We start from the raw sequence: 25,399 nt of genomic DNA on the forward strand, positions 1-25,399 counted from the left end.
GCCTTCCTAATTGCTTGCTGTACCTGCATGTTAACTTTCTGTGATTTGTGTACAAGGACACCCAAATCCCCCTGAATACCAACATTTACCAGTCTCTCACCTTTATAAAAAAATTAATTCTACTTGTGGACAATTTCACATTTCCCCACATTATACTCCATCTGCCACCTTCTTGCCCACTCACTTAAGCCCATGTTAAACCCATTCTGCCTGTTAAGGTGGACATAAAAGATCCCGTGACATCACTGGAAGAAGATTGAGGAATTCTGTCAGTGCCTTGACTAGCGTTCCTTCCTCAGCTGACAGCACCAGAAGCAGATTGGGAGCCGTGCCTTCAGCCATCTAAACCCTTCTACTGCTCCACCTCCCTCCCTTCCTCCTAAGACCTTCTTTAAAGCCCACCTCTTTGACCTAGCTTTAGTTATCCCTCCTAATATCTCCTCCTTTGGCTCAGCATCCATTTTTTAGGTTACAGCTCTGTGAAGTGCCATGTTTTTTCCTACATTAATATATGCTATATAAATGCAAGTTGTTATAAGTTCTTTCCCTGCTGCTAAAAATTATTTTCCTGGGATTTTTAGTCCTCAATCCACAATCATTTTCCATGAATAGCCAGGAGGGAAGGAGAGCTGAGACTTAAAAAGAGCAAGTTTTAGCATGCTCTGTGAATGGCCAGGTTGCTGTCGATTGTAAATCCAAATTCTGAGAGCTGTAGGCACAGATTCATGCTGTGAGCTGCAGTCTGTTAGCTTGTTGAATCTCTTCATCTGGACGACTCGATAGCACTGGGAAGCTCGGACTCCCAAGGCCTAAGCTTCTCAGAGAGGTTCATCGCAATGTAATTTTGGAGATATTTTAAATGCATTGTAGTCATAGGGTTAGAAATTCGCCCGGGCAGGCAGTGGGTGCACCAGATAAGAGTCCCGAGGCCAGCCCGAAATTGGGCCTCCCCGGGCAGCTCGCGCAATGCAAGTGCCGAATGTCGGGCCGTTTGCCTCGCCAGCAGCGGCCCAAAGGTGGGAGATTGGGGGTTGGAGCGGGAGGGGACGGCCGCAGCTATTGTGGAGTCAGTGTGCACTCCTGCTCCTCCTGGCCCCTCTGCGAGGCTTTTTAAAAAAAACAAAAAACATTTAAATGTTTTTTTAAAACGTACTTTTCGTTGGGGGCCACTGAAGAACTCGAAGCAGGCACGGCCCAGCACTTGCTCCTTCTCAACTAATCTTACAGAAGCCATGGTGTGGAGATGCCGGAGTTGGACTGGGGTGGACAAATGTAAGAAGTCACACAACACCAGGTTATAGTCCAACAGCTTTATTTGAAATCACAAGCTTTCAGAGCGCTGCTCCTTCGTCAGGTGAAGTGGAGAGATGCATAAAAGCACAGCTTATATAGTCAGAGAATAATGTCAGATGTTTAGAGGTAACCTTTCCAACTGCCATTTATCACACCTCGGCAGAGATGTGATAAATCTTACAGATAAATCTTAGAAATAAATCTTACAGAAGGTCCTGTCCAGCCTGCTACATGTGGCTTTCTGCTGCATATTCAAGTTAATTTTCAGACCTTCAGCTGACTAAAGGTTACACAAAGAACGCTTGTTTTAACCAAAGCCCTTCTTGCTGGGATCAGTGTGGGCCTGTGCTCCTTTATGCAACACAATCGTGGTTTAAAGCCGTAAAGACATTTATTTCACTGAAAAACACAATATAAATATACATTGCACAACACATCTCATGAATCAGTATTAACTGTGACCGTACAGAGAATCTGCAAAACAATAATCACTATAATAATCACAGGACAGTGTAAAAAAGTTAAAATGCATTCTTTGAATCCATAATGACCCATCTCTCATGGGTTATATTTAATCAATAAATTGTCCAATCTCCTTGTCAGTTATTTATATTAATGTTTACACAGATATTTGTATTTCAGTTAAATATTTTTGCCCTAAAAAAAATGGGATATTTTACTAAACATCCAGCCCTCTATTAAGCCTGCTTCGAATCATTTCTGTTCAACTACGTTTGGCTCAAAAGTGCCTAAGGTGATGACTAAAGGCACCATTTCCCAATGGGCGTTTGATCTACTTATACTGACATCAATGGCTATTGGACTGAGGCACAGCAGTGGGGTTTTATATATATATATATATATATACAGACAGACACCATTAAAAATTCAATTAAAAAAAAAAAGTCATTTGTGAGAAGGGATTGGTCCCAGGTTGTATCTATTACTCCGTGCAACTGTTCCTTTCAGGCGCAATCCACATAAGCCCAGATTGGTTGTGTAGACCAGTGAAAGGCCAATTCTAAACATGTTCCTGCGTCATTGGTGCTCTAGTGAGCCATTCCATTATTGTTGCAGGTGAATGCAAGTTTGCTACCAGTGGGGGCAGAAAATGAAACAGTGAGACTTTTATCAGTACGCAACGCAGACTCTCAGTATCACTTCAGAACAATCACATTTGGATAGTCTACAACAAATTAAGAATTAAAAAAGGTAGACAGTAAGTCATTTCAGATATTACATTCGTTCTTGCATTGCAATTTAATTTGACATAATAAAGTACTATTCAGTAGCTGGAGTCCTACAGTCAGTCTATTTTTTGGATTCCAGAAGTTGGATAATTTTTCTTGGCGGGGTATTCTTTTAAAGATCTTCCATATTCAGAAGCCAATTTATAGGCAGGATAAAATCCAGGTTGACTGAATTCGATTGGAATTGATGCCATCGACCTGGATTTTACAATGTAAACTCCGCCTCATTATAACAGTCCTCAGGAGCCAGGCAACTTGTGTTTTATGCAAGAAAAGATGCATATTGTAGTGAATATCTCAGAACACCTCATAAAAATGGAGCCTGAAAAAGTCAGGGGTCAGTATCATCAAAACACAGATATTACAAGAATTGAAACGCTTATAATGAGTCAGGCTTGTGTCACTAAAGCAGCTCATATGTTGTACTTTATCAACCTTTAGGCTGATGCAGGGGCTGGCAAGTACTATGGGATTTAAATCAGTTGCTTATCAGAGTAATTTCCTCACAAGTTAATATTTCTCTAAATAATCTGAATCTAAAATCCACAAACTATTTTCTATTGGTACTACTTCTAGTCAATCTCGTCAAATGATTCTTTTTAGCTGTGAACTGGTGATACTATTTTTGTTGCTGTTGCACAGATCATTTGACCAGGTTTGCAGCTCTAAATAAACACCATCACTCTCACACTACCGTACAAAACTTCTGCTATTTCTACAATATATCAAAGTACACAGTAAATCAAGACTTACAATGACAAGGAGCAGTTTGCATCTTAAAATCCTTACCCAGTTTAAATAATCCTCAACTCGATGCAATCGGCACAAGCCCTGACTAGCGCGACTGAAAATCCTTACTAATGTCTCATTGTGAGTTATTGACAAGTACAGGAAACTCTCGTTTAAACGGCACCTAAATATCCAGAATTCTCTATTAACCGGCAAAATTCTCACTCCGAAAACAACACCTCAATAACCGGCAATGTTGCCGAGTCCGAGTCTCCCACGATGGCCGAGTTAGTCAGTGGGGGTAGTTCTCCAAACTGCCACTACTCGGCTTCTTGGCATTGTCGGAAGTCGGAACACCTCAATAACAGGAGTCTGACTCTCCCGCTCTGCCGGTAGTCTCTTCTGATCCGCCATTTTACAGGGGTACTGTGTGTCTCCCACGCTGCTGGTAGTCATTGCATTGCATCACCCTCAACTGGCAGTACTGTGCTTAATCAAGCATCTTCCACCATCCATTTAACACAACATTCTGTAGGTGAGTACCCAATTACTGTATACTGCACATTTCCTGATTATAAAAAAAAAAAATTTTTGTTAAAAATAGCCTCGGTAGATAGCCCTCTCTGCCATCCGGAATTTTTGATCAACCGGCAACACGCCGGTCCCCTCGGTGCCGGATACCAAAGAGTTTCCTGTAAAAACCATATTTAGGGAAAATTCATGCCAGGTCAGAAAAGCAGTCAGTTCAGTAATAAATCAACTATGTGATTGTTATAATTCTTAATCCTTCAATCGTTTTGGCTGAAGGTTCCTCATGCATCATCTGGCATGGATTTGGCTATCAATATCTGCCTACTTAGCAGTGGAGGTGATGAAAATGGAATAAAATTGCCTCCACCAATCACACATTATATGTACAAATAAATACCTGGGTGGTGATTTCAAGACAATAATCTCATCTCTGATGATTATAAACTGCTCCAGCTCCACTTTCATGGCTTACAGTATCAACGTGGTGACATTACTGCTTTCTAATCACTCCACTTAAAATGGAATCTCCATTTAAAATGGGGTCGGGTGGTGGAAACTCATTACCAGGAATTTTCTCGGGGGCTTCTCCCACTCCGCACTGTAACTTGGGTCTTCAGGAGACGGCCCGGGGAATTTCACCCCCAGCTGCCCTTGGATCCGCAGCCATGGAGTGTAGTTAAATAGATCATCCATTGATTGAATTAGAGAGTGAGCCATTAAATGATGAGTGTGTGCCACAGAACACAAATTGCTTGTCTGTGGCACTATCATCAATTAGCTCATTCCTGTACACACTCGGGATTTTTACAAAAAAATTGCCACATTGATATTTTTAGATCAAATTAATTTAGATTCAAGTATTCATTCACAGTGCCACTTACATTGGCGGATTTTTTTAGTGTTATGCTATAATCCCCATAGAGGTATTTTATGATATGGTCTTGTATGAATCATCTGGCTGAACACACCAATTTTGAAAAGAAGTTCCAGCAGCAGCTCTTGGGAAATGTGCAGCATAAGGTCTTGCAAACTACAGTCACAACACTACCAGATCCCGTGTAAATGCAATCACAGGCAGGCATAATACACAATGTACAGAAATGGTCTATTTCACTCGCTGGGCTCAATGGGGGATTTTTTCGTCCTGCTATTACTTTTCAGCATCGCCTAGAAAAAAAATTCTGACTTTCACTGAAACTTCATGGAGAACAAGACAAAGTCCTCAATTAAAATGTTTTTTTAGATATTTGACCGTAAATAATTTCCAGACAGAAAAGCCTCAATGAATTAAATAGTTTATCAGCTCATGGACTAGAAGTTAGTGCTTGCGAATCAGAGTTAGAAACAATTTAAGTCGTGTTGAACAAAATCAACTGAAAATGAAATTGCTGGTACAGACTTTAATTAAATGAATGCCTTGCTCGTCAAAGTGAGGGGTGGGAGTGCTGGAGAATGAGATGCTCTTCCCACTTTTTTTTGCATGGTTGGCCTCAAGAACCCTTGGCCAATCTACCGACCATTTTAATTCCCTGTGCGTAAATGACGGACAGTGATAGTGATCTGCTTGCAGTTAAAATCAGTTTGTGGATTTCTGGTGATGTCATCAGAGATGCAGAACATTCTGTGCTGGGGGCTGATCCTTGTAATCCTTCTGATCTGCAACATGCTTTAATTTGACATGGCTCCTCTGTTCTTACATGTTTTTATTGGAGGGCACTATCTGGGGAATGGTTTATATCTCAATAAAGTAGACAACCCTACAGTCTGATTAAATGTACACAAGGGTGTCGCACTACATCGGAGGATCAGTGTACAATGCAATGGCAGGAGCAGGTTTAATCTGTTTTTTTGCAACCAAGTGGTTTCCCTGGTCTCAACCATATTTTCCAGGAGTAAAGTGCAAATCCCAAGGGGAGTTAATTGGCAAATTTCCAGACAGAAAAGCCTCAACGAATTAAATAGTTTATCAGCTCATGGACTAGAAGTTAGTGCTTGCAAATCAGAGTTAGAAACAATTTAAGTCGTGTGGAACAAAATCAACTGAAAATGAAATTGCTGGTACAGATTTTAATTGAATGAATGCCTTGCTCATCAAAGTGAGGGGTGGGAGTGGTGGAGAATAGTTCACTTTCCAGGACTTTCGCAAATCAAGATACAACAGACTGTTTCACAATTGAATTTACTACCAAAAATGGATGGTAAGCTGAGATAAGTCAGCTTGGTGACGGGATCTGTTTCAGCCACAACTATAATTAAATACATAAATAAAACGGAATGGTTGGTGTTCTAACACCCTGTGGGTTAGCAGTCATGGACTTGACACCAATGGATGAACCTTTTCCATTTAGTGTTGTGGGCTTTTAAGGTACTCCTAGATCTGTGCCTCAAAAAAGGTGCAGTATAGCTGGGATATTCCTCCAACTACACATCTCCCATCAGTGTATCTTCTTCATTGGAGAACTCCCAGCACATCCTTTGGAGCGCTTGCTGTTTAAACAACTGGGTCATAGTCCTTGAAAAGATCCCCGACTAGTGTCACCCTGGATTCATTCCCTCAATATTATTTATTGAGATTACCAATAACAATTTTCCTTGGTTTGTGCTTGTGGGAATCAAATCAAATCAAATCAACTTTTATTGTCATTTGTGCTTGTGGGAATCGCTTGATTTCTCCCGTGTACAGCCAACGGCATATCCTAGATATCTAGCATCCAGCTGGCCCTGCCAAAATGGACTTCATGGAACCAGAAGCTGTAGCTGACAGTGAGGGGTGGGCAATGATGCCCTTAAAAAGGGCATTCCAGTAATACTAGTTTTCAGTCCAGGATGTGGGGCAGCCGCCAGCTGTTTAGGCAGCGAGAGAGACCTAGAATTAGAATGCTGTTAAGTTTCCCTTGTGAAGTTCTTACAAGGATGCACGCTCTCAGCTTTATCAAACTATTAACTCCCACTGGGGTAATCATTGCAAAGAATATATGTATTGAATAGACCACAGAAATGGTGATTTCAATGACAGTTATTCACACAAGCGACCCGAGATCTGTACAGTTCTCCTGAGTGGAATTGCTTTATTCCTTTTGGTCAACAGTCAAACAACACTTGGTCGTTGCCATGGCATCCTTTCAATAGTGCTGGCTCAGTGGAAATGTAATCACCAGAGAATCTACATATGGGACTGAGTGCAAAATAAAGTTGATCTGAGTTAAAAGCTGTTGAGAAGAATGCTATAAATATTTATGCTTACCTCAATCTCTGGGGACAAGTTTGGTTATATGTGTGTAAGTGGCAGAGCAACAATATAAATGCAATTTGAAAAACATTTCTTAGAGTTCGTTTCAAATTAACTTAACGGTATCTTACTGTAGGCCAGCTCACGAGAATAGGCACAAGAAGCTTTCAAAGGTTGACTACAATGTTAAATAGAATATTGTTCTTGTCAGAATTAATGCCAAGGTTTCCACAAAATTAAGTTCTACAACAAGTTTTGTTACTTGCAAAAAAAAAAGCAGAAATCACAGCAAGTATCAATGTTCACACTTCAGATTCACGTCGTATGAGGAGAGATTGGGTCGACTAGGCCTGCAATCACTCGAGTTTAGAAGAATGAGAGGGGATCTCATTGCAATGTATAAAATTCTGACGGGGCTAGAGAGACTGGATGCAGGGAGGATGTTTCCCCTGGCTGGGGGGAGGTATAAAACGAGGGGTCACAGTCTCAGGACACTGGGTAGGACATTTAGGACTGAGATGAGGAGAAATTTCTTAATTCAGAGGGTGGTGAACCTGTGGAATTCTCTACCACAGAAGGCTGTGGCGGTCAAGTCACTGAATATATTTAAGAAGGCGGTAGATAGATTTCTAGACACAAAAGGCATCAAGGGGCATAGGGAGAGAGCAGGAATGTGGTACTGAGATAGAGGATCAGCCATGATCATATTGAATGGCAGAGCAGGCTCGAAGGGCCGAATGGCCTACTCCTGCTCCTATTTTTCTATGTTTCTATTGAGTAGCAATGGGCCGGCATATGGACAACTCTCTATAGATACCGTGAGAAGCACATCTTCGGCAAGAGCAACCACAATGCACACTTCAGCAGTGTCGGAAAGGAATACCTGGTCAGTTTTCCCTTCCCTCCTCTTTGCATTTATGTCTTAAGTTTGATCAACTCTCCTCCGGGAGAAGCCTGATTATTATTTGAGTCATGACTATAATTCAAACCCAGCTCCAATGTAATCATCTACGCCATTTTGCACAACTTTCAAAGATATAAATGATTATTTGGCCTGGAATTTACAGTGCTTCTGATTCCGTACGCTGTTGGAAGCCTTTAGAATGGCTCCGCAAATTCCGGGTTTCTGAATGCGTGAAAACATGGAACTTGTGATCTGTCAAGTTTCGCTTGGACAGATCCACCGTATCCGCTGTAAATTCACTTTCGCTGGCGCAGAACTACTGCCTAGCGAATACCCATGAAACCCTTACACCCGGTAAAAGCAGGCGTAAGGATTAAAATAAATGTTAACATTTTAAATGATTTAAACATTCACTTATATTCAAAATTATTTCAGGTAAATTTTGTCCCGTTTGAAATTTATTTTTCAAAAAATTAAATTTTTATTTTAAAAGTTTAATTAAAGTATTTTAATTAATTTTGAACCTGTGATCATTTATTTTTATTTAAGTGGTGTGAAATTTTATTCATTAGGTGATTTCTATTATGTTTATGCTGATTCTGTACGTAAATGGAATCCCTATAAGCATCATAGGAATCCCCCTTTCTGATTGGTTGACCGGGCCCACGTGATCCCAGGGGCGCTTGCATTAACTGCATTTGCCCCTGGGGATCCATACGCCTGCAGGCTCGGTGCCGGAACAATCCGAAGCTCCGGAAACACCAGGTCAGTACGGAGTTTTCTTTCGGTTCGGAGCCATATGCGGGCGGCAAGCCTCCGACTGCAATTTCCAGGCCATTATCTCTTCTAACACACAATATCTGTCTAAACCAATACATTAATCTTCTGTCTTCCTATCTTCCTGTTGTCTGCTTTAATATTGACATTGCAAAATGCAGTCTTTGTAAAAGGTAGGTGTATAGCTGTAAAACTAAAATATTAAAATAAACCTTAACATTAGATTTCAGTAAAGAAGAAGCACTCTGATTTTCTGCATTGTAAAAGCCGCAATAAATTTGCAGCTGAATCTAGTCTCAGTTTAATTTAATTTTATTATCCAACTGAAGAGGAGTAGACCCTTAGTGAGTGTACAACTAAAAGAAAATCTCAAACTGCTACTAATAGTAAACAAGAATGCACATCACTGGAATCTAATGAGCTACAAGATACTGAAAATTAAATATTTTAATTACTTTGTTTTCGTCTCCCCCATGCTACATGCCACTGTTTGTCTGACATGGATGCCATATGATCCCCTACAGGTTTCCACTTAGTTTACATTCAGGTCAGATACTTGGAGGTGTATAGGAATGAACTTGGTTGACTTATTCACTGATATTGCCTTCCCTTGCTATATAGATGCTTTTACCCTCAGGGTAAGTATCTCTTCCAACAGCACAGTTAAGTTCAGGAATGTAAGTAGGGAAAAAGAGAAATAAACACTATCCAATCATTCCATGTCCCAGCACTTTTGAGCACTTAGCAATCCCACAAAGAGATGTTGGAATTGGAAATTAAAACATCTCTCTAGGGTATTCTGAGGTTGGGTTAAGGCACCCTTTTGAGACAGAGTAGAAGGATCTTTTTTGTGCTTGCAGTCATGCAATACCTTGTTTTTATTCATTCACATGATGTGGGTATCACTGACAAGGCCAGCATTTATTGCCCATCCCGAGTTGCCCTTGAGAAGGTGGTGGTGAGCCGCCGCCTTGAACCGCTGCAGTCCGTGTGGTGAAAGTACTCCCACAGTGCTGTTAGGGGAGGGAGTTCCAGGTTTTTGACCCAGTGACGATGAAGGAATGGCAATATTTGTCCAAGTCAGGATGGTGTGTGACTTGGAAGGTAATTTGGAGGTGTTGGTGTTCCCATACGCCTGCTGCCCTTGTCCTTCTAGGTGGTAGAGGTTGCTGGTTTGGGACCTTGGTGCTAATATTTAGTGCCCAATGTTCCATCCCCCAGCACTGACATTCCTTACCCTAATGAATACAAAATTCCCCAAAATTAAATTTGCTCTATGTTACATAATTTTTCAGTTGACTACTTCTATTTCCCTTCAAATTGATCAAACCTTGAGTAGAATATTTTCCTCCTTATGCATCATGAGGGGACAATTCTAACCTCTTTGCAGTCTAATTCTGCGAGCTGATCTAATGAACTTTTCAAATAATAGTCAAGATTGATCTAAATAATACAGAAGAACGCAGTGAAAATGATTAGAGGAAGAACAAGAAGAGTATCGTTTGAGGGAGTGAGAGAATGTAAAAAGGACTAGTCCATGGTTTTCATATTCCTTTTTCACACCCCCATCATTATATTTCAAATGCCCGTTAAACTTGGCAAGGCATGGCTGAATCTCAAGTGTTATCATATTTAAAGTGGTACTTCACTGCGAAAACCAAACATTGAAGATTGAGACAAATAATGACCTGTTCAGCACCTGCCTTGATAGCAATCATTATATCAATTTGCAGTTGAATAGGTGCACCATAAAATTTTCAAGAAAAAAACTACTAAATGACATCTTTGTTTTTACTTAAACAACATGCTGACATAAAATGCTGAGGGTTGCTGAGAAAATGTTCTTGTAGGAGCAGACAATCTTTTCATTAGAACAGATTAAAGAAAGACTCTGCTCCTACAACAACATTTTGTTTATAAAAATTCCATCAGATTTAAGCAGAATCAGACAACTGTTGTTGTCAGTACTATTTGGACACTTAATTACTGGATGCTTTATTTTCATACCATTTTGAAGTGAGCAAATTTCAAAAGAACATTTCTTCTGCCAGCCTGCTTAAAAAAAAGTCTTAATTTACTATCCTTGTTATTGATGGCTGAATAAAATTCAATGCTTCGGATTAGCAATAATTAACACTAATTACTGCCATTAGTCATTCATTTTGGGTACAGACATTTGGGTTGATCAGATTAAGCAATTTTGGGCTGCCTTCATCATTCATGTGTAACTTCTTGGCTGTGAAGTACTTTGGGATATTCTGAGGTGCTGTAAAAATGCAAGGTATTTTTTCATCATCTTTAACAATACTTACTAGCAAGACTTTGCTTTGGGTAAGTTTAGCCTAGGAGTTTAATAGTTGACTATCAAATTCCAAATAACATTTCTAGTCGTTGCCCAAAACCTGTGATTGCGTTTTACTGATATTTATGAGCATTTTCTTATTTTGCAATTTAAAAAAATGACTGGAGTCAACACAATAAGAATTTTTAAAACTCCAGGGGAAAAAAAAGGATACAGCTGGTAAAAAAATATCCCTACTTATTTTTTGATATTAGGAAGAGGGAAAGCATTCAGGTTGAATGAACACTTTTGGGCCTTGCAGCTGTGACTGTTGTTTGCGAGGGGTACGTGCCAGTAATGGTGGGGAAGCATCAGCCAGGGTTCTTACAAAACCAGGAAGAGTCTGAAATAGATTAAAGAAAGACCGTCTGCTCCTACGACAACATTTCTCAGCAACCCTCAGCATTTTATGTCAGCATGTTGTTTAATAACCATCATTTTAAACGAATGTTGGTCATTTCCAATTATAAAAATTCCATCAGATTTAAGCAGAATCAGACAACTGCTATCTACATGGAGTCGGAACATTACCGTCGCCATCACATGTTCGGACAATACACTTTACATTGACTCTAAATTCCTTTAAGGATATGAAAAGGTGTGCTCTTCCCAAAATAGCTGTAATTCCAGGTAAACAGCTCTTTTACTCAAAGTGTTCTGTATAATTTGTTCCAATGTGTTGTATTTCTATGCCTGTACAAACCTTTGAAAGTTGGGCCACACTTCGTAGACTGCATCCACCTCTGATGACTAGATCTCCAAATGCACACTGGTGCATTGAGACGGTATAAAGGGAGATAACAAGGATGGGTTTAGCACTTCGGATATCATTTTATGAGAAAAGCTTCAGGGCGTTTAGATTACTTCCATTAGGGAAAAAAAAAGACAATGAATGGGAGGCTTGAGTGGTTACTATCATTAAAGTACTAGATACGTTGGAAGCTGAAAGCTCTGTAAATTGAATTCAAGAACAAAGAGCTAATCGGCCTAATTTCATAATTAATGGCCCAGAAATTCAGGTCCCAACGCGTGAGTACGCACGGGATACTCACCCGTAGGCCCAACGAAAGTGCCGGTTTCGTGCATGCACTGCACATGCGCAGGAAACTGGCACTTCCGTTCTCCTGAAAGAAGGGGTTGACAGGTGGAACGCGTGCGCAGGAGAGGCAGCGTGTGCGCATCGAACTTTCGTTTTTTTTTGCAGGTTTCTCCGGGAGGGTAAGTCTCCAACAGTTACACTTTTAAAAAGCAGGCGCAGGTGAATTAATTAAAATTAAAACATTTTTTTCCACAGGTTTATTATTTTTAAATACTTTAAAGAAAGGTCAGTTTATTTTTAGACCCGTTAGAAAATGTAATTAATTTTTTCAAAAATTTAAATTATTGTTTAAAGTAGTTATTTCATGTAATTTATAGTTATTTTAAAAATGTGATTTAAAAAAAAATTATTTGAAGTTTTAGTGATGTTTTGGGGCTTATAGTATTTATAGGTTTGACAGCTCTTCCTGTCAAACTTATGAATGAAGCATTCCCTGCTACCATTGGCTCTCCATGGCCCACGTGATCCCAGGGGACACATCAAACTAACTGCGCCCCTGGGATACGCAAGCACTGCGCACCGGCAGTTGGAGGAGGCCCAGGATCGGAATCCCACATGGGCCCACAGCTCAACAGCCGGCGCGCAAGGTAAGTGCAGGTCGGAGGCTTGCACCCGCGAGAAGCCCCGACCCCAATTTCTGGGCCAATAAATGTAGTGAGTGCTGGAAGAGCTGAATTGGTCCAATAAGAGCAAGTTTCTTGATTCACAACAGAATGAAGGGGTATCAGTCTCGTGGACTGGTGCAGAGCAGTTACTTAATATGGAATGAGCTGAATGAGCTAAATCTCGCTCCTATGCCCCTTACTTTCTTCTGTTGCTTACTGGAGGGTTGCTGTGTAAGTCGGTTTTAATTCCCTCACTAATCTCCTGGATACTTAATTACACATGTATGTATAAGATAACTTTAAAAAAAAAGTTATATTTAAGGAAATTGTCTGTCCCAGCCCATAGAATAGAAACGATCATGCAACGATCACATTTGGCAATGTGATTTCTATTGTGCATTTTGAAACATGATGCACACAAATAACACTTGATTAGCAATGTATCCAAACACCGTATACGACACTACTGACAGTAACTGATTATTATAAAGCTTTTAAGCAAATATCTCCTTTTAACACTTTGCTACAAAAAGTAGTATTGAAGGCTGTGCATTAGTTGTCAATAATAGATATCAAAACCTGGCCTTAAACTATTCACCAGGAATGTAACCACCTTGCTCCTTCAGCGCTAGTGTAATATTTGAAATATTCCAGTTCGTTAAGCAGACAGTCTCTCTTTAAAGGCAGCCTAACTGCACGAGATTCGGTGCAGCAAATGAGGCAAAGAATTCAAGTTTCACCTCTCACGGCAACATTAAATTTATTTGTCAATAGCCATAATGTGAACTGAGAGTTCTCAGAAAACGGCAGGGAGTTGGTTAGCCATGATGCACATTAATGATTCAAATCCGTTTACTCAGAAAAGCAAATAGACTGTCAGTTAGCCTGCACGCCATTTGCACACTTATTCGCGCGTATGCTACCAACTGGGAATGAAATCTGCACGAATAGCACATTTGGCAAAACAATTGAATTTGGAGGTCGGTTAAATCAAGATTCAAAAAGACATACCAAGAACCCTTTGGTAAAACGTGCTACAAATGTGAGAGTTGCGATTCCTGTTGATAACTTGCCTATAGGTTGTTAATTGTGATGAGAATAATGAATGCTGCATGGAATCCAAGCCAAAGGAGTCTTACACTGTTGCTTTTCTCTGGTTTTCAACATTTCAGTCCATCGCAATGCTCGTGGCTGATCTTCCTGGGGGTTGCAGAACCTAAACAAAAGAAAGTCAGTCAACGACATATACGAATATACGTTCTATCCATATTCCACGGCAAAGCGTATTATACAGGAAACTTTGTGTTATCCGGAGGCTAACTGTCCGGAATGCTCGAGCCACCGGCAAAAATCAGGTGCCGTTTTCGTTAGGTTTTTTTTCTTCTCGTTGCTTTTTTCCTCAACAGTCAAGCTCTGCAAGGTCTGCTGAAGCTGTTGCTAAGCTACAGAGACGCTTGGACTGTTTAGAAACTGTTGCTAAGCAACAGGGTTTGTTGACAGATACGGAGCTCAGAAGCTTCCGTTTCTTTCAACATTAACACTGGTGTGTCCGGCAGTTTTGAGGGAATGGCAACAGCTCGGTCCCGTCGGTGCCGGATAGCACAAAGTTTCCTGTAATTCCATGGGAATAGACCACTAGGTCAATTGAATTTTACCTTTAGGGTGTGAAAATGGTTACATTTATGGTTGATCTCTGTTTATTACTTGATTGCAATTAAATGTTTCCTTAGAAACACAATTAACTGAAGAAATAAAAAGAATAACTGCAATTGCTGAAACTCTTATAAACTAAAAACCGATGAGAATGGAATCATAGAAATTTGGTCCATCATGTCTGTAGCAGTGCTACATCCTCAACTGCAACTATCTACTCTAATCCTATCGCCTCTGACCTCTCCTGGTTGAAATACAAAGCAGGTCAGTCAGCACCTGAAAGGAGAAAGACCGGTTAATGTTTCCATTCATCTAGACCCTGGGGCAAAGATCGCATCTCATAAAAGGTAAGTGATTTAACAGTTAACATTAGCACGGTTGATGTGGTCTCCTGGACTGGTTCTGATCACCTGACGGAGTCGGAGAGGAATTTTCCAGATTTTTCCCCCCCCTTTTTGACCCCGGGTTTCTTTTTCTAATTTTTTTTTTGGCCTCTCCTAGAATATTGCATGGCTGCTGCAGGGTAGGGAGTGTTAAATCAGGATGCTGCAGGCATGTGGGGCAGGCTCGATGGACCAGCTGGTCTTTTCCTGCCCGTCATTTTTGTATGTTTGTAACACAACCATTTCCCAAAATACAGGGTTGGCTTGGCCTTTTTGAGATGAGGGTCTCTAATTCTTTCTGCTTGATGTACGCTCTACTATTGTCTCGCTTCTCACTTATGTACACTAATTATGACTCTTTTATGTATGACTTTCTCTTAGTTTCCTACCACATTAAAGGTTGGGAGACTTGTCAATAAAAATATAACTAGTCTGAACCAAAGGAGGCAACTTTTCCACAGTGTTCACATCATATTTCATTTTTTCTACGTGTAAGTGAAGCGTGTCTGTATTTGGTACAAGTTGGCTAATTGGTGACACACCAATTGAATTCAAAAGCAGAGAATCTAGCATTAGTCCTATGGAAGAAAAATATAGGCCCGGATTTTGCTGCAATAATAAGTGAGGCTAACAGCGCTCGCCGTTATTACAGGGTAAATCTGACAGCTACTTAAATGCAGAAATCCAGAAGTTGCTGTCAGGGATACCCTGCTCCTCCACAGGGTGCCCTGTTGCAATCCTCGCCGATAGACTCGGTATTGAAATCACTGTAATGGCATGAACTTAGGGTAATTACCCACTAGTCTCACACTAAAAATGGCTGGAAATGTTAGGGCTAGTATATTCAGGAGTAAGTGAGTTTTTAACAGCATAATAAGTGATCATTGCTGCTGAACAATGTCTCCTGCCTTCAAAAGTTAATTTTAAAAGTGTGGAGTCTCATTACCTCAGAAGAAATTCAATGTTGCAGATTTTCTTTTTTTTTTAGTTTTTCCTGTTTTTCTCTTTTATCTCTCCCTTAACCACATCTGCATGTCCCAATCTTTATTTCACTTCCTGTACAATGATTTAAATGTAATTTATATTTCCTGTTTTTTACTTCCTGGTTTGCCGTTTGCACGTCACAGTGAGGATAATTCAACCTGATTGATTGAAGAGCCTCCCTGCTGCTTTACCTGCTCACAGACACCACAGATCCCCTGTAGAGGGTGCCGCACAGGATCAGATGCGGGATTAGTAGAAATCTATGCTGACAAGCCCGCAAAAAGTCTCTGGGCAACTAAACGCAAGGTGAACAGCGAAAGCCGTCCCTTCGCCGCTGAGAGCAAAACCCGGGCCAATGTTTCTTTTGCAATCGATTACTCTAACTATTCTGTGAAATAGTACAGAAAGGTTCATGAATTTACTCTGATTTATCAATAAAATATTCAAATAACTGATTTTTTGTAGCTTTGATAATACTGGTCCATGGATACAAACTGAAGCAGCAGTTTATTGGGGCGTTGTCTGCAAATTGCCAGTAAAAACCTGCAAACTGAAAACTGTGTTGAAAGGGTATATGCACGGGCAAACCAACAGTAAACATGCCTGGTACAGCACAGACTTCCGCAGGGCACCTTAGAAATGTTTTTGTCTATTTTTAAACCAGCTGATGCCGATGCAATTGATGTTATTGTGCCACTACACACACATTGGTTTACAGACCTGATGCATGACTTGTAAGACCCTCTGTGAACAGCAGTGGTGCATTAACATCATCATTGTAGGCAAGACAACATGCACAAAAGAACAATTAAATAACACTGTGGTGGCTTTGAATGAACAGATTTTTTTTTAAATTTGTTTCTATGGGATGTGGGCATCACTGGCAAGGCCAGCATTTATTGCCCATCCCTAATTGTCCTTGAGAAGATGGTGGTGAGCTTTCTTCTTGAACCGCTGCAGTCCGTGTGGTGAAGGTGCTCCCACAGTGCTGTTAGGGAGGGAGTTCCAGGATTTTGACCCAGCGACAATGAAGGATCAACAATGTATTTCTAAGTCAGGATGGTGTGTGACTTGGAGGGGAACTTGGAGGTGGTGGTGTTCCCATGCGCCTGCTGCCCTTGTCCTTCTAGGTGGCAGAGGTCGCGGGTTTGGGAGGTGCTGTCGATGAACCCTTGGTTTCTTAAAATGTGACATTTTCCCCAACACCTTCAGTGAGAGATCATTTTATCTCGGAGAAAGATAACTTTTACTAGAATGTGTTCATGAAGTTTTTTGGGTTTTGAAAATCAGACTCGAGCTTCAGCGAGCACATAAGAAAATGTGGAACAAGAAAAGGGCACTTGGCTCTTTGAGCTCACTTCTTCCAACAGATGTATACAATTTGCACTTGTCGACTCTTCCCAGCCTCATCTGAGGCATGTAAAACTTCCAAGAGAAGTTCTGGGATTTCCTTCTTCCACTCCTCCCCTCTCCAAGGTAATCGAGCAGAAGCCTCAGATAACATTGATGTGCATTAATCGGCCTTCACCAGTTACATTCCACAGACGACATTCCAAACAGGAGTGCATCATAATGCTCAATAGAATATTTGGTCTCTTATTTAGTCTACATGCTTATTTTCGTAACCTTTATTGCTCTGGGCATTACTTTGAAATTAACTAACACAGCAGGACCTACTTTTGACAGGAGCTAATTCCAAGTATGTACTGCTCAGTTGGAAAATAAAACTGCGATTTTTCCTACATTTAATTGAAATTAATTTGCTACTGTGTGACATACGGGAATGGTAGCATAGTGGTTATGTCACTGGACTAATAATCCAGAGGCCTGGACTATTGATCTGGAGACGCGAGTTCAAATCCCACCACGGCAGCTGGGGAATTTAAATTCAGTTAATTAAATAAATCTGGAATAAAAAAAAACTAGTATCAGTGACCATGAAACTACCGGATTGTTGTAAAAACCCATTTGGTTCACTAATGTCCTTTAGGGAAGGAAATCTGCTGTCCTTACCTGGTCTGGCCTATATGTGGTTGACTCTTAACTGCCCTCTGAAATGGTCTAACAAGCCACTCCGTTGTACCAAACCGCTACAAAAAGAACAGCGAGGGCAACTAGGGATGGGTAATAAATGGTGACACCCACATGAACAAATAAATTAAAAAAGACATGTATAATAACACAGCCCAGCAATGTGTGAATGGGACTATTTTCAATGTAGTCTGTTTCAACAAACAGCTGTTCCCACTGTGTATCTGAATCAGCTTTCTGCAGAAATTAAGTATGATCGCCAGGTTAAGTAAGTAATGCACTTAGAACTAGATACTTTTTAGCACTCCCCTCAACATACACTATGATAAAACCTTTAACTGGTCATTCTCCAGGTTTCTCACTTTCGAGCGTAAAATTCCTGAATTTTTAAAAAAAAACTTATTCCAGCCTTTTGTGTTCTTACCAAACTATCCACTGTCTGAGCTGAACAAGTTCCTATTCTTCCACAGGAATTGTTGAGTGGTTCTCTTTGTTTCCAGATGAAATCGCCAGATAGTCTGTTCTGTAATGATAATTGAATTGGAAATCAATTTGAATCCTCAGAATGTCCTGAACAGTATATACATTTCATAGAGACTGCCTTACTAACAGCTAAAGACAGACATGACCATGTGCACTATTACCCAGTAAGCTCCATGGAATACCCATCCTCATCTCTTTATATGGTGTAATTTCAAAGGGACTGAGAATAATGAAACTAAGCATTAACGAGCAAAATACAGCATGAGGTAAATAAAAATATAAAAAATACAATTAAAAAAAAAATTACTTTAAGCACCTGACCTTTAAGACACAGGTGGGATCCTATGGCCTAGAAATTCGAGCATGCCCAAGGGGGCACTGGGATAGGCCCGAGGTGCAAGTGATATTGGGCCTCGGGGTCTCATTATCATTGAGTTGGCAAACAGGTATCAAAGGTCGGGCCGCTGCAATGACAGCAGGTAAATCCTTAAAGAGGATTGGGAAGGAGGGCCAATTGGGTTTGGCTAAGTTTGGGGCACCCTAATATTACAGCAGGCACTTTAAACAGGAGGTTAGGTTCCTTATTTGGAGATGTAAAGGCGTGGGTCCTGGATGCCGATTTTTTTTTTGTGGTGTTGTTGCCTTCACCAATATGGCAGGTGGTGCATTTCCGGCTCGATATGAACATGTGCTTCCTGCCCGCCATATTGGAGGCATAGGAGGCCGTTTAGCGCCTGAAGAAAAGAGGTGCTGCACGGTCGAATCTCTAGGCCTATGTGTCCCCGGCTGCTGGTTTTTATGCAGAATGCTGTGGGTCAAGCCTTACCCAAGGTCGTGAGATTTGTTGTGTGCTCCTTTTTTTAGGTATTATTTACATATCAAAAAATGAGCTTGCGGATGCCGATAGCGCAGCCTCACTTAAATTGTTCATCAGAAATTTGGGCATCTCACAAATTGGTCGCATGCCCAATTATTCAACCTGTGCCCATTGATTGTGGGGCCCACGCTGCTGGCATGGCCTTGAAAAAGCAGGTTCAATCGGCGAAAGTAGACTGAACGTCAATTCACGCTCTCCTTCCCTAATGGGAGCTTCTCATATACAAAATAGTTAAAAACATTGGCTGTTACTTTCTTTATTGGGAATAATTCTATTTCTGCTACAATTGGTGAATTTATATATGACACTGCGCGTCCAACACAAAAATAACCCGTAACTAACACATGGTTTAAAAAAAACTGCGACTATTCACATACCTTCAAATGAGATTGTAAAAATAGCCCCAAAACTGAGAGATTCAAAAACGTGAGAGAGGCTTGATTTAGCTGGAGATACTGTTGGGTTCTGACGTGTCTGAATTTCAATTATGCTCATCGTGTCTGAGTCCTATTGCTATTGAATAGAAATGAAATGAATAAGTGTAGACTGACTCCAGTTTGTCTACAGAAACATGGCCTATACGCGGGTGCGCTGAAGGTAATGATGGTAAAAGTTAGTAACTCCTCAGCTTCCCATCTGCATCTATTGGATATTAAATACAGCATAAAAGAATATTAAATTCCCTCAGCTGTGCCTCAATGAACACATGCCCGAACGCAAACACAAATAATGTCCTAAGGTAACTTACGCATTTTCTTGTGCAGCAGCCTCTGATTTCAGTATCTTCCTATAGCAATATATCATTTCTATAACAAGCCATAAAGTGAGGGAAACAAGGAGAAGATACATCATGATTTCTGAAATGTATGAAGTGAAATCTTCAAGAGCTAGAAAGAAATGGAAGTGAAACCAGTTAGCTTTTTGCAAAGCTTGTCCTGTTTTTGAAATCCTCTCTCCTTTATCAGGCTAGACATTCCTCAGAACCTAAGCTCTATATCTCATCTTTCTGGGGAGTCTATTTCTCACTTTGCTGGTGGGAACAAATCCTGTTTATGCTGGCAGTCTGCAATTTAGTTGGATCCTAAATGAAGACTACATAGAGATGAAACATGTGTCTTACTCCCTAAGTTTATGTCCTACTTAGTCTGAGATGTGCAAGTTACTGGGGTTATTGGGTTGGGACTTGATGTCTAAAGTACATTGGCCACTGGCAGATTCTCATAAGTTCTACTTGAAGTGCTTCAGCTAAGAGAGACTTTAATTTGATTAATTTTTTATATGGTTATTATGTAGGTTCCAGAATTCTGCGATTTCACAGCTGCAGATTGTAATATTTGCTACAGAATTGGCTTCATACCTCAATTCTGCTCTAATTTTCCCTCTTTTCTCCCCTACACATGAAAGTGGGGGTGTATCGTTCCACAGGCACTCCCAACACTTTCTATTTAACCAGCCCAATCCCATCCTCATCCTATATCTACAAGTGTTTTTTTTCCCAGTGGGTCAGTGTCACCGTATGGTGATCAGAAACAAAATCCCTGACTTTCCCCGCCGCCGCCTCCCCCCCCCGCCCCCTCCTCCTTAGTCCCAGGATTACTGGAGCAAATTGTAGACCACTAATCGCTGCCCAGCTGAAATAGTCAAAGGCCTAAGGTCAAACCTGGGACTTTTCTTGTCTACATGGCTCATCAGGTTATGAATTTACCTACTATCAGGGGAGCTAATGGGCCAAGTTTTGCTGTAGCTGGGCATCTAACGGCATTTAACGTTAGTTAGACTTGCTCCTGCGCCCTGCAGCTCAAAAATGTTTTGCCCGCAAAGTTGCTGAAAGTGGGAGCTGGTAACGGCATGGCAAGGGAAATAGGGTATCTTGGACCTGAGTGAACAGGGAAATCAACAGGGTATCTCCTTAGCCAAAGAGATTTAAGGATTGGGAAATAAACAGTGGAAGAACTGAGAAAGAGGGTTAATTAAAGGAGGTGAATTCAATGTCAAATCGGGTGCAGTAAGAGAAATAAAGAGGGAAAGAAAGATTGGATTTAGAAAAAGAGGAAAATAAAGAGACAGAAAGGAAAAGTAAGAATTTTTTTTGACATTTTTAAAATCTCCCCCAAAAATCAAAACGTGAAGGAATGAGACTCCACACTTGTAATAGTTAATGTTCCGAGCCAGAGAGGTTGTCTGGCAGTCATCAATACTTATCACGTTGTTAAAAGGGTACTTACGCTTATAATTACTAGCCCTAAATATCTGCGACGGGTTTGGTTCGTATCTACCACGTAAATACAGCAACTACATGACATTCAATGCATTTCAATGGTGAGGCAGACAACAAAATGCTGTTTTCACAAAACTAACGGCGGAGCGGTGCAACTTGGACAACAACTTTTGGATATTCGCGGTTAACCGCGCATCTGCTCTTCGCCTGAAGTTGCTGTACCATTTACGCATAAAAAACGGTGAGCACCATTGGCCTCACTATTATTTTGACAGCAAAATCTGACCCAGTATATAGCCTAGTTTCTCTTAAATTCTATTGGAAATGGCTTTTCCTACCTTTCTCGCTCAGTCCCAAGTTCAGTGTCACAGCGATGTATTTTGCACTGTGTCTATTCATGACCTTGCATGTTGACAACTTCTGGCTCGACGAAAGGAGTCCAACCAGCCAAGGAAATATACGTTATGTGAATGAATACAAGTATATCTGGGATAATATAGTCTGTCCTTTGCCTCTGGTGTATTAATACCCTGAGCAGCCTATCCAGAAGCTCCTATGGGGCAATACTTCCTTGGTTGTTGCTCTGTTTTAGTTTCAATTTGTTCTTGTTCTTATTTATCCTTGTTTACTGACTTTTACAAGACTTCACTTTATCCTATTCTCTGTGTCCTCCAACTGCCCCTTTTCCGCTCCACTCCCACTCAGAGCTCACCGTCCGCGGCCTCTTTCACTGTTCCAACGAAGCTCAGCGTAAGCTCGAGGAACAGCACCTCATCTTTCGATTAGGCACTTTACAGCCTTCTGGACTCAACATAGAGTTCAACAATTTCAGACCATAACCTCTGCCCCTATTTTTTTTTCCATTCATTTTTTTTTACAATTCATCTAGAGTCATCTTTTGTTTCTTAACTTGTCCCATTACCATCTCCTTTTGCCTTGCACCAGCTCTTAATGTCTCTCAATCTCTCCTGCCTTCCATCCTATCACAGACCTTCCCTTTTGTTCTTTCCTCCCCTCCCCCCTTTCCCTGCCCCTGAACTTGCTTAAAAACCTGTTCCATCTCCAGCTTTTTCCAGTTCTGATGAAGGGTCATCAACCTGAAACGTTAACTCTGTTTCTCTCTCCACAGATGCTGCCTGGCCTGCTGAGTATTTCCAGCATTTTCTGTTTTTATTTCAGATTTCCACATCCACAGTATTTTGCTTTTGTATTGGTGTTTAATTCACTGCCACTTCTCTTCTAAGAATGCCCACCTTGAAGAAGTTCTGCTCTTCTCTCCGACGGGATTTCCGTTTGTCTCTTTTACCTTGTTCATCTTCATTGCTTTCTGTCTCCCTCCTCGTGTTTGATCAGGTATCTACCAAAACTCGCTTTCACAGCCACATATCTTTCCTCAGCAACTGTCTCCGGCTCCGACTTACTCCACGTGGATTCCAACTGAATTTTTACCCCTCATGTTTTGGATCCACCCAGGACTGCAGATATCTCCAAGATATTCAGTGTTCCTTGAACCACTGCTCTCCCCATATCCTGAGATCACGCTGAATGTCATGTGCCGCCACATGAACAGTCTCGACCTCTCTCTTCAACAGCACCGATGCACTCTTTCTCAAAGCTGTCCTGGTCCGCAGTTCCATTTCATCCTTCGCCTCATCCGATGCTTTAACAAAAAACTTTTTTTCTTCCTTTCAGGTGTCAAGGATCGCAAGCTTCAACAACTCTTGGACACCAACACCCTTCCAGAACTTTCTTCTCCTTCACTTTCCTCTGACCCCATCCCTTCTTCCAATCTCACCCCCTGCCGTGTTTTCACTATCCCCTCTGACCTTCCCCTCTCTGACCCCGAACGATCAGTCCTTAGCAAAGGCCTGAGCTTCATCCCCTTACACCCCCATCTCAATGAATTTCGAGCTCAGCACCATGCTGAGCTCTTTTTCCGCCGCCTTCATCTCCGTGCCCACTTCTTTGGCCAGGAGTCTTCCCCCACACGGCTGACCCTTTTCCCGCTTTCAGAATTCTCGTTCCACCTGGATCCCTCCCTCTGGCCTCTTAACCTCTCTACATCTTTTCATTGCAAACTGCCGGCATGACATTGGTCGTCTCAATTTCTCTGCTCCCCTCACTCACTCCAACCTACCTCCCTCTGAACTTGCAGCACTACATTCTCTCGGATCCAACCCCAACATTGTCATTATTAAGCCTGCTGACAAGGGTGGTGCTGTTGTTTGGTGAACTGACCTCTACCTAGTGGAGACTGAATGCCAACTCTCCGACACCTCCTAACTCTGCCTGGACCATGACCCCACTACCGAACATCAAGCCACCGTTTCCAAGACCGTCACTGACCTCATCTCCTCTGGAGATCGTCCATCCACGGCCACCAACCTCATAGTTCCCCAAACCCGCACAGCCCGCTTCTACCTCCTTCCCAAGATCCACAAACAGGACTGCCCTGGTAGACCCATCGTTTCAGCCTGTTCTTGCCCCATGGAACTTATCTCTTCCTATCTTGACTCTTTTTTTCTCCCCTTGTCCAGTCTCTTCCCACCTACGTCCGCGACTCTTCCGACACTCTCCGTCACTTTAACAGTTTCCTGGGCCCAACCGTCTCCTTTTCACTATGGACGTCCAATCCCTCTACACCGCCATCCCACACCAGGATGGCCTGAGGGCACTCCACTTCTTCATTGAACAGAGGCCCAACCAGTCCCCATCCACCACCACCCTCCTCTGCCTGGCTGAACTTGTTCTCACATTGAACAACTTCTCCTTTGACTCCACTCACTTCCTCCAAATTAAAGGTGTTGCTATGGGAACCTGCATGGGTCCCAGCTATGCCTGCCTCTTCGTGGGATATGTGGAACATTCTTTGTTCCAGTCCTACTCAGGTCCCCCTCCCTCACCTCTTTTTCTGGTACATTGATGACTGTATTGGTGCTGTTTCCTGCTCTCACCCTGAACTAGAAAATTTCATTCACTTTGCTTCCAATTTCCACCCTTCCCTCACCTTCACATGGTCCATCTCCGACTCTTCCCTTCCCTTCCTCGACTTCTGTCTCCATCTCTGGGGATAGGCTCTTGACAAACATTCACTACAAGCACACTGACTCTCACAGCTACCTGGACTACACTTCCTCCCACCCCGCTTCCTGTAAGGACTCTATTCCATTCTCCCAGTTTCTCCGGCTCCGCTGCATCTGCTCTGACGATGCCACCTTCCATACCAGTGCTTCTGACATGGCTTCCTTTTTCCTCAACCAAGGAATTCCTCTCTACTGTGGTTGACACGGCCCTTGACCATGTCCGTTTTATTTCCCACACTTCTGCTCTCACCCCTTCCCCTCCCATCCGGAACCATGTTAGGGTTCCCCTTGTCCTCACCTTTCACCCCACCAGCCTCCACATTCAACGGATCATCCTCCACCACCTCCAGCGTGATCCCACCACCAAACATATCTTCCCCTCACCTTCCCCTTTCAGCATTCCGAAGGGACCGCTCCCTCCGCAACACCCTGGTCCACTCTATCACCCCCAACACCCCTTCCCCTTTGCCCAGCACCTTCCCATGCAAGCGCAGGAGATGCAACACATGTCCTTTTACCTCCACCCTTCCCACTGTCCTGGGCCCCAAACACTCCTTCCAGGTGAAACAGCGATTTACTTGTACTTCTTGCAATTTAGTATACTGTATTTGCCTCCCAGGATGTGGTCTCTATATTGGGAAGACCAAACGCAGATTGGGTGACCGCTTTGCGGAACGCCTCCGTTCAGTCCGTAAGGGTGACCCCAAGCTTCCGGTCACCTGTCACTTTAAATTCTCCACTCCACTCCCACTCAGACCTCACCGTCCTCGGCCTCTTGCATTGTTCCAATGAAGCTCAACATACGCTCGAGGAGCAGCATCTCATCTTTCGATTAGGCACTTTGCAGCCTTCTGGACTCAACATAGAGTTTAACAATTTCAGACCATAACCTCTACCCCTATTTTTTTTTTCCATTCATTTTTTTTACA

General features: G+C 41.9%; 1 protein-coding gene across 2 annotated transcripts in view; it reads right to left on the reverse strand.

The window, feature by feature from the left end:
- Positions 1-1,295: 1,295 nt before the first annotated feature.
- scn3b (sodium channel, voltage-gated, type III, beta) overlaps positions 1,296-25,399 on the reverse strand; it is a 42,928-nt gene continuing 18,824 nt past the window's right edge. Inside the window, exons 4-6 of one of the 2 annotated variants that reach the window (XM_085968029.1) lie at positions 19,918-19,975; positions 18,234-18,332; positions 1,296-13,974 (exon numbers count right to left, since the gene is read on the reverse strand). In XM_085968029.1, the coding sequence (XP_085824155.1) occupies positions 18,266-18,332; positions 19,918-19,975 (125 nt within the window). In that variant the 3' untranslated portion in view covers positions 1,296-13,974; positions 18,234-18,265. Of the gene's footprint in view, positions 13,975-18,233; positions 18,333-19,917; positions 20,057-25,399 lie in introns of both variants that reach the window. The other variant, XM_085968028.1, reaches the window with a different exon arrangement.

This window comes from Somniosus microcephalus, chromosome 26 (genome assembly GCF_052327205.1).
Source record: "Somniosus microcephalus isolate GS21.2 chromosome 26, FLI_Smic_1.0, whole genome shotgun sequence".
Taxonomy (NCBI): domain Eukaryota; kingdom Metazoa; phylum Chordata; class Chondrichthyes; order Squaliformes; family Somniosidae; genus Somniosus; species Somniosus microcephalus.